The 9530-nt window shown below is 34.1% G+C and overlaps 1 protein-coding gene across 4 annotated transcripts; it reads left to right on the top strand.

Annotated features, from left to right (window-relative positions):
* The first annotated feature begins 269 nt into the window (after nt 1-269).
* On the top strand, nt 270-8201 carry LOC115702901 (uncharacterized). Of its 4 annotated transcripts, none has more exons than XM_030630359.2 (14): nt 270-471; nt 764-1395; nt 4191-4272; nt 4392-4448; nt 4786-4841; nt 5357-5591; nt 5771-5854; nt 6107-6181; nt 6586-6669; nt 6819-6883; nt 6967-7204; nt 7290-7378; nt 7474-7588; nt 7677-8201. In XM_030630359.2, the coding sequence occupies exons 2-14, from the start codon at nt 827-829 to the stop codon at nt 7716-7718; spliced, it is 1791 nt and encodes a 596-aa protein (XP_030486219.2). In that variant the 5' UTR covers nt 270-471; nt 764-826; the 3' UTR covers nt 7719-8201. The 4 variants fall into 4 exon arrangements, with proteins under 4 accessions (XP_030486219.2, XP_060963021.1, XP_030486221.2 ...); XM_030630362.2 differs by lacking the exons at nt 270-471; nt 764-1395 and adding exons at nt 3066-3433; nt 3620-3714; XM_061107038.1 differs by having other exon boundaries at nt 286-471; nt 7474-8201.
* Nucleotides 8202-9530: the final 1329 nt, after the last annotated feature.

Below are 9530 nucleotides of genomic sequence, written 5' to 3'. Positions count from 1 at the left end.
AGTTCAGGGGGCAACCTACATAGAAACCCTATAGCAATTAACGGAGCAACCTAAATCGCAACCAACAACCCACATAGAAATCAGAAGAGAAACCCACACCGTAAATTTAAAAAAGATTAAAAAATAATATATAAGGTAATTTTTCTATTTTAAATTTTATTAGTTATATAATTAATGTGAGAATAATTATTTTATTTATTTCAATTCATAGTTAATATTGGTAATTGCTTAAAGTAAATAGTTGTTACAAAAGAAAATATTAGTAAAGAACTTCCAAATTAGCCTACAAATAAAAATAAAAATAAAAAAACCAAAGACATATTACCCTAGCGGGAGAGACTCACGCAACGCAACTCACCTTGTAATCTGTAATAGGTGAGCTTTTGGCTCCGAACTCCTCCTTTCATCTTCAACCTTCAACCTTTCTCACTCTCTATTCACTCTGTTCTTCCACTTCTCTACAAATCTCAGGTAAATTATTCTGTTTCACGCTGTACTATACTCTCATGAATTCATTCATTTAGTTTCCGAATTTTATATATACATATATATTCTACTGTTCTCTAGGGTTTTAGGTTTTGCATTGCATTTCAATTCAGCTTTTGTTCACTTTAATTTGGTTTCTGTTTCTGCTTTTGATTGAAACTATATTAATTTGTGCTACTGTAATGGTTTTTCCTAGTTTAAGAAGAATTTTAGGTTTTTAATTTATGCTGTTGATGTTATACTAATTATTTAGCAATTTTTGTTGTTGTTGTTGTAGATAATTAGCCGTTATTGAGGGTTTAAACTGTTGAAACCTACATTGTTGGCATAATTAGTTTCTATGGATTTTGATGAGTATGAGTATCTGGAGAACACTGTAGAAAATCCTGAACCTATCAAGGGTAAGGAGACTGTTAATGGTGGTGGTGGTGATGAAATTGTGAAATCTTCTGAGAAAGATCGCAGTCGAAGTTCTAAGCATAGAAGTGATGACAAGAATGATGATAGGGAGCATCGTTCAAGGCGTTCAAAATCTGGTGAGGATTCACGTGACCATGATCGACATAAAGAAAAGGGCTCGTCTCGTCACCGTTCTCGGTCCAAAGATGGTGATAGAGATCGACAAAGGAGTAGCCGGGAACACAGGGAGAGGGAGGACAGAGACAAGGAGAAGAGTAAGGATAAGGATAGGGAGGAGAGGAATGGAAGAGAGAGAGGAGAAAGGAGAGAGCGTGACCGTGAAGGTGGTGACAGGGAAAGAGACAAAGACAAAGAGAGATCTCGCAGGAGCCGCAGTCATTCAGAAAGACATCGGAGTGGTGCGGTTGAAAGGGAGCAGAGTCATGACAAGGAGCTTAGAGAAAGAGAGAAAGAGAAGGAGGTGGTGCGAGAACGAGATAGAGAAAGCAGGTATACTTTGGAATTATTTTCTTTGTTTGTTATCGTCATAGCTATTCATTTCATATTTGCTGCAGACGTTTTGGATTATTTGTTATTGCTATGTCAAACTAGCATTTAACTATCCCTAATTACTTGAGATTGGAAAATTATGTGCTTTATTGCAAGTATTATTGTATTTACGAGGATAAGTTGTTGGTTGCAGCAGTAATTTGATTGCATTTGAATGGTTAATGGTGTAATTATTGAACAGTTTCTTTGTAATTTTGTTTATCCTAGACATAATCACGCTTATTGGTTTGTATGTGGTTTACGCTTATTGGCTTTTAGACGTGGATTACACTCGTGAGCAGGCACTTGCTGTCAAGTTATTATGTACTTTCTTTCTTATTTATTAGATTTTCTGTTCAAATTTCATGTAGGACTTATCTTAGCTAGTCCCCCATTCAAACAATTTCATTGTTTCTCCCTTTGCCTTGGTTGTGCATAATTTTATGTTTGCCTTTAAGCTTTTTTGTTTTCATAAACTCAGCAAAAATGCCATGTTTTGTGTGGTAACCAATCTATTCAGTATTCACTATAGTTTTTGTCCTCTCAAAGATTGTAGGGTTCTAACTTCTAAGATTATAGGGTTCAGGCTCAGAGGACATGATATATATATATATATATATATATATTTACTTATACTATCAGATGTGCCCCACTACTTTTGGAAAGGAGCTGGTGTGTAACATGTTATATATTGTGGCATTTTTAGTGGACTGGTGGTTAATGCTTGACATCAGTCTTTTATCGGATGGTGGGTGGATGTGTGTGTGGTGGTTAGATGCTATGGATACTTACATTATTTATTTTATTTTATAAATTCTGTGTTTTTTAAGGAATCTCTTTTATGGTTATGAAAATATTAGGACTTTGGATATGATTTGCATCATTTAGGATTTCAATAAAATGGAAGTATTTTTCTGTTTATTGGTCTCTCTTTTTAGATACTTTCAGTCTTCAGATCTCTCTCTGTTGTGGAAGTTAAGAAGGGTGGAAACTCTTAGAATAACCTTAATAAGACATATTACGCATGGTCTATGTGAATAGTTGTGTTGCTTTTGAACTCACTTGATGCTAGGATAGCTTTTCTTCTCTCTACTACATTCATCTTGTCTTGTTTGTTTGCTTTGATTGTTTGCCAGCTCATGTTGAGGCAGGTACTACATATCTTGAGGAATCACACCCATTTTGATATTTTCTTTTTTATTTCTCCCTCCCAATTATAACTATATTATGGCAAATGGGTTTTATACTCTAGTCTAAATTGACATTCTCCGTAGGCTAACTTAAGGCTCATTAGTTACTTCTACAATTCTACTATTTAATAGCCATAAAGTTCTGAATATTAATAAAGACTAGATTCTGGGAACTCGCAGATATGCTAGAGCAGTCTTCAGATGGTCTTTCTGGCAATTGGGCCAGGCACAGGAATCGGGTCTTGGGTCTTAAATGTTTCTTCCTTAACTTTGTGGAACCTAGTATAAAAGCTTGCAACAAAGATTGAGGGTTCTATGTTGGAGATTTTGACCGGCGGTGATGTCATGTAATGATTTTCGTTATCCTCCGCGTTTGACCTCAGTTGCTTAATTATATTTATTCTGTTGCAGAAATGCTGGTGAGGAAGTGATGGGCTTTGCTTAAGAGAAGCACTTCATCTTCTGGTGCTTGTGGAAAAATGTCCTCAAGATTGGCCTTAATTTACAATTTACATTAAACTATGATAATTATTAACTGGTTCTCTGCCTTAAATTTAAGGTTAGAGGAGGTCATAGTTTTTCCAATCATTGCATTTTTGAAATCCTACTTTGCCATGAATGCTCTCTCATCTGCCTTTAAGCCAAGTTTGAAACTTTGCAGAGGATCCGCATTCTTTTGTCATTACATCTAGATGGGATTTTGTAGCAGTCTTGTTACCGGGGGTTCCAGAATTTTGTGCCTGTGAACATCATCGTTTTACAATTCATGTCCCTGGCAAAGTGCAAACACACAGACCATCTAAGAGACTGTACCTTTTCTGTGTGACATATTATTCTGCTACATTTTGGCATTGCATCAATTGCGATGTTCTTTTGAGTGGGCTTGCTGAATTTTACTGAATATTGAAATAGACTATCTTCTCAAGTCCTAGGATCTCAATTTTGTTTTTTTATGGTTGTGATTCTTTCTTTAAAGTATAATAAACGTTTAACAGGTTCCAGATATTTCCAACTAGGTCATTATGGCACTGCCATCCATACAACACACTATGGTGCTGTTTACCTTTAAGATTGTGTTTTTTTGTAGAAGGTACAGGCCACTGTGATGCTTTTTTCATTAAATATTTTGTTGCTTGTAGAAGGTATATAATCTTCGTCATTCTTCTGTTTGGAATAGGATTATTTAGATGACTTTCTAGGAATGGGTATCCCCCTTTTTTTTTTTTTTAATTGCTGTATCTTTTACAGTTTGACTATTGTTAGAATTCAAGACTTTCATATCTTTTGTTTTAGACATTGTTCATGTTAACTTTACGCAATTATCTATCTGCAGGGCTGTTTCATGTGGGTTTACAGAGGATAAAGCATTTTTTTTTTTTGAGTTTTATCCCTTTTATAATTTTCCTGTGAATTGAGGAATCTTTTGCCACATTTAATATGGCCAACACAGAAGGATCCCACACTGTTCTTGGTCTTTTAAAGTTCTGTGTTTCCTTGTAATCATTTTAGGACTATATTGGTAACTCAAGATTTTCAGCCCATTTTTTCGTTTTCATTCTCTTGCAGAAGATATAAAGATAAAAAAGAGGATCAGGCAGAGCCAGAGGTTGACCCAGAGAGGGATCAGAGGACTGTATTTGCTTATCAGGTAGCCATTCTTTCACATGCCTTACACTTTGCTAAGTTTGCTTGCTCTTAAATTCTCTTTACTGCACTATTACGTATGATGTAACTTTTTGTATTTCTATTATGAAACAAAATTGGCAGATTTGTCTAAAGGCAGATGAAAGAGATGTATACGAGTTTTTCTCAAGGGCTGGCAAGGTTAGTATGTTTCCAGTCTCATTTTGTATTGAATAATTTAATAGAATATGTTTCATAAAGAACAAGATTCTATACTGATAAATGTCTTTAAACAAAATGTCTCATACTAGTTTAAATTATAAATCTCACATGATAGATGTAGTGATAATTTTGATATTATTCTTTTCATAAGTCGGGATTGAATTCTTTTCATTGATATATTACATGATAGATGTTGACTATTTTGGGATTGTTCTTTAAATGAATGTAGCAACTTTTTATAGGCTTTCTGTTGAGTATTATTGTTAAGTGCAGTAGCATGGTTTACAAATATGGACAACTTCTTTATCATTTGCAGGTTCGAGATGTACGTCTCATCATGGACCGGAATTCTAGGCGATCTAAGGGTGTTGGGTACGTTTCTCATGTTTTCATAATTGATCTACATCTATCTAACTTTATATATGTTTATTTTAAGCATAGGTCATATAAGATTGTCAATTCTTTTTTACTCATCAATAACTGATACTTATTAGCGACGTCTTTTGTTTATTCTTTAAAGAACATGACCTGAGTTGATGGTATGTAGGTTAATACTTGTCCCTATTAGCTTGAATTGATTATGGAGTTATTTTTAAAGTAGGATTAATGGGGTAGATAGCTCAATTGATCAGGCCTATGGTTTGTCCATGCAAGTTTTGATGTTTGAGTCCCTTCTGCTCCTAAGTACTTACATAGAAATTGCGATAGTTTCATTTTCTCAAATATTGTAGGGTTAGATGAGGAATCCAGTTCTGAAAAAGAAAAAAAGAATCGGGAATATTGAGATAGTGTGTAATCAACAAGGGGTAATTTATTCAAGTAAAGCATTTTATTATGTAGAATTCTTTTGAGATTGTTGGTTTTCTGAGTTCATTCTTGTTTTGTAGGTATATTGAGTTTTATGATGTGATGTCAGTGCCTATGGCCATTGCTTTATCTGGTCAGCCTCTTCTAGGTCAACCAGTTATGGTGAAGCCATCCGAAGCTGAAAAGAATTTGGTTCAATCAACTGCAGCCGTTGCTGCTGGACCAGGTGGACTTATAGGGCCTTACTCTGGAGGAGCTAGGAGACTTTATGTTGGCAATTTACATACAAGTATAAAAGAGGAAGATCTTCGTCAGGCATGTCTTTTTTTTGTGCTCACTGCTTGCGAAGTTCAAACTTTAATCTATTATCAATAAAATAAAAAATGCTTATGAACTGCAATTAATGTTTTTCCCTTCCTTTCTTTTATTTACTGATATATTAATCTTTAATCAATTTATGTGTTTAAAATCTTTAGTCTATTTATTGTATACAGGTTTTTGGAGCATTTGGTCCAGTGGAACTTGTACAGTTGCCTCTTGATGAAACTGGTCTTTGCAAAGGTTTTGGATTTGTCCAGGTATGTGTAATCAATTGGGCAACTTGTGAGTTGTTTCTGCATTCCCTTCCCCTCCTCCTCTTCATTTGAATGTTTAGGGACGACACATATAACGAGCATCAAGTTACCTTCTGTTTTCAAGCTTTTATAAAATAATATTATATAATTGAGATTTTTACCTGCTACTGTTTCTGAGGGTGGGCGTCAAGTTGCCTTGTATGCTTAATTATTCCTTTCAAATTTGTTGGTTGTTTAACTAATATCATTATCCAGTTTGGACGTCTTGAAGATGCAAGAAATGCACTGAGTTTGAATGGACAACTGGAGATTGGTGGTCGAATGCTTAAGGTAATTTTGCTTATTTTGTTACTGCCTAAAGTATTTATGGAATATGTGACCTGTTTTCAGGTTTCTCCCACTTTTTTAATTGTTTATTTCATTGCATGGAACTGAATTATGACTTATTGCATTCTATTTCCAGTCAGTTATTTCCGTATGTCTCTCATATTGTGCATGTCAACCTCTATGTTTTGAAAATGTCCAAAGATTCATGAATAAGCTGTTGACTTCACTTCTGTCCATCTGATCCTTTTATCTGAGATTACCGTATTTTATTTTTCCTTGTATGTTCTATGAATTGCAATGGTCTTTTTTTTTTAAGGGTGTTTTGCTAGAAAGAATCATTCTCCCTAATAGATACTATCTGCCTGATATTCACTCTTTTATTCTCTTTCCTTCATTTTATTTTTTAGGTATCAGCTGTTACTGATCAAGTTGGAATGCAAGAAATTGGTGGGAACACTGGGGATTTTGATGATGATGAAGGCAGTGGAATGGTAAGGATAAATTTTCTTCACGGTTTTGATTAAAAAAACAAATGTCAATAGCTGAGCTTTACATGTTTCAGCACACACGTTTCACAAGTGAAGAAAGGATTTCTGACTTAATTAAAAAGTAGCTGATTTACTGATAAAATTAATTTCAGGCGCTTAATGCACAGTCTCGAGCACTTCTCATGCAAAAATTGGATCGGAGTGGCACTTCAACAAGGTCCGTATTCTCTTATCTGATCATTATATGTGTTTTTTCTTTTGATTCTTGATCAGTTGATCTGATATTTGCATTGTACGCAGTATGACTGGTACTCCTGCTGTCAATGCCCCCCCTGGGTTTACTCTACCGGGACCTCCTCCAATGATGGGAACTGCACCAATGATGACTTCCCTTTCTGCTCCACTAGCTCCTATGCCGGTCCTTGGACTTGGGGGTGGTGGTCTTCAAGCTCCTACAGTCACTGTTCCTGCTATAGATACAATTGGTGTTCCAAGTGAATGTTTGCTCCTAAAAAATATGTTTGATCCTGAAGCCGAGGTTGATATTCCTTGCTTTTCTAAATTAGTTCTTTTTTAGTTTTCTTTTTTTGGTTGTGTTACAAGCAATATTTTCTTTCTTGCAGACGGAGCCAAATTTCGATCTGGATATTAAAGAAGACGTACAGGAAGAATGTTCAAAGTTCGGAAATTTGAAACATATATTTGTGGACAAGTGAGCAATGAAAATTCACCTGTTTCTTTTCCCCCCTTCTTTTCCTTAAATCATCATTCTCACCAAAATACCGACTCGTTATTTTCAATGAACAGGAACAGTGTTGGCTTCGTATATCTGCGATTTGAACATACACAATCAGCAGTAGCTGCACAGCGTGCTCTCCATGGGAGATGGTTTGCTGGGAAGATGATTACTGCATCATACATGGTATGTGTATATTGTCTCGGTCTCGGCTCTGTACTTACATATTTCTCTCATTTACCTTTTCCTTGAAATTTCCAATCCTTCTATGCAGTTACCCCAAAACTACGAAGATAAATTCCCCGAAAGCAGATAAGGTTGTGGAATTCTGTACCTGTAAGATGAAATGCCTGCCTATTTTTTGGTGGCCCTTATCGTCATTTTTGCTACTCACTCAATGGTGATTATATTTTGGCGATTTTATCCAACAAAAAGTATGTTCATCCCCCATACCGCGAATTGCAGATGACTTGAAAAAAAAAAGTCACAAGTTATTTTCAAGAATCTAGCTGCACATGAGGGCAGTTATTATTGCTAGTGCAATTAAAATTTACAGATATTGTTTGTAGGTGAAAATTGCTGCTCTCTTTTTATTAATTTTGCAGGCCTTTCGATCCATGTTCCGAATATATTTTGGAATTAGTTGCAGACACATCAGTTCTCAGTTTTGTTTAATCAAGTTAAGGACTTGGCTAATCTTTATTTTGATAATTAAGTTGTATGTTATATAGATATGATTTTTGTGGACAAATGCTTTGTTAAACGAATTTGGTGTTTGGTCAAGCTAAAAGAAAGAAAATGGTAACAGTGACAAATTTGATACTTGAAGTTGAAGCAATTTCTACAGATTGATGTATACTTGGTATTAATTATGGGTATCCTTTATTGTGGTTTCAGAGATAAATTTATGGTCGACGATGCTTCTGTGGTCGAATTGTAGTTTTTTTGTGTTATAATATTCTTCATATTTTCACTTCCATATTTGGACCTCTAAGGCTAAGGGTGGACTTGCAGTGGAAAGGAAATGACATATGTAATGATTTTTATCAAACGAAAGCTGTAACTTAGTTGTTGTGACTAGTGAGAGCAATTATCGTTTGTTTGGTTTTTGATAGATCACACAAAACATTGTATTTATCCAATTACTAAAATGGGATAACAATTAACCTTGATTGAGAGAAAGGTAAATAAATTGAGTTGCCCACTATGTTGCTAGGCATGCTTGTTTATTTACGTTTTGTTAAATGATCAGCTAATCGAGTTGTCCATTATATTGTTAGGTATGCTCGATATCTATTTTGTCATAGTATTCTTGGGCATAACACCCTCTTTGGACTTTAAGCTATTTTATATTTTGAATGCTAATTAAATGAAGTTGATATTTTATTTCAAAAAAAAAAAAAACCTTGATTGAGAGAAAGACAAACAAAAGTTACAAAACCAAGTGAATGATCTCAGTTATTTTCAAATTTTCTTTCAACCAATTTATAATTTACTAAAAGCTTTAATCACTGAGTTTAAACGGAAATATGTTAGTTATTTTCAAATTTTCTTTCACCCATTAAAAAAATTAAGTTTGATTTCAAATTTAAGACACTATAGATGATAATTACAATTTTATCAATATTAAGGTATTTTTATCGCCAAAAAAAATCATTAGATCTATTATGTACAAATTCAAAATTTTGAGCAATTATACTGCCAATAATTTCTACTAAATGAAAAAGAAAGAATACAATATAATACTTTAGGTGGCTTTTGATTGGAGGTAATAAAATTGAATGGAATGGAAATGAATCAATCTTCATTTCATTTCTTTGTTTGGTTGCATATTAAAGTATTGGAATGACTATTCCATTTTGAAATAAAAATAGAAGAAAAGACCATTCCAATAATAATTTTTATTTTATGCATTTTAAATTTTATTCTATTCTATTCCTATTCTTATTTTTATATTTATTCCTACCAACCAAATATCATCTCAATTTTGTTGGTAGCAGCCAGAAAACTTCACCCAATTCCTTAACATTAAAGTTGTAAATAACAATCTCCAAATATATAACGAAACAACATTCTTAACAATTACCTTACAAAAACAATGTATAATATAACACCTACGTATTTGCTT

The sequence above is a fragment of the Cannabis sativa genome, chromosome X, assembly GCF_029168945.1.
Source record: "Cannabis sativa cultivar Pink pepper isolate KNU-18-1 chromosome X, ASM2916894v1, whole genome shotgun sequence".
NCBI lineage: Eukaryota > Viridiplantae > Streptophyta > Magnoliopsida > Rosales > Cannabaceae > Cannabis > Cannabis sativa.
The sequence above is the reverse complement of the archived record's forward strand: the minus strand, read 5'-3'. Positions and strand labels throughout refer to the sequence as shown.

What these genes read in the sequence shown, in the direction of transcription:
- LOC115702901 (XM_061107038.1), top strand. Translation starts at nt 827, where the DNA reads ATGGATTTTGATGAGTATGAGTATCTGGAGAACACTGTAGAAAATCCT. An exon ending in GAACGAGATAGAGAAAGCAG is followed by an intron (nt 1,396 to 4,190) that starts GTATACTTTGGA and finishes ATTCTCTTGCAG; the next exon opens with AAGATATAAAGATAAAAAAG. An exon ending in TTGGTGGTCGAATGCTTAAG is followed by an intron (nt 6,182 to 6,585) that starts GTAATTTTGCTT and finishes TTTATTTTTTAG; the next exon opens with GTATCAGCTGTTACTGATCA.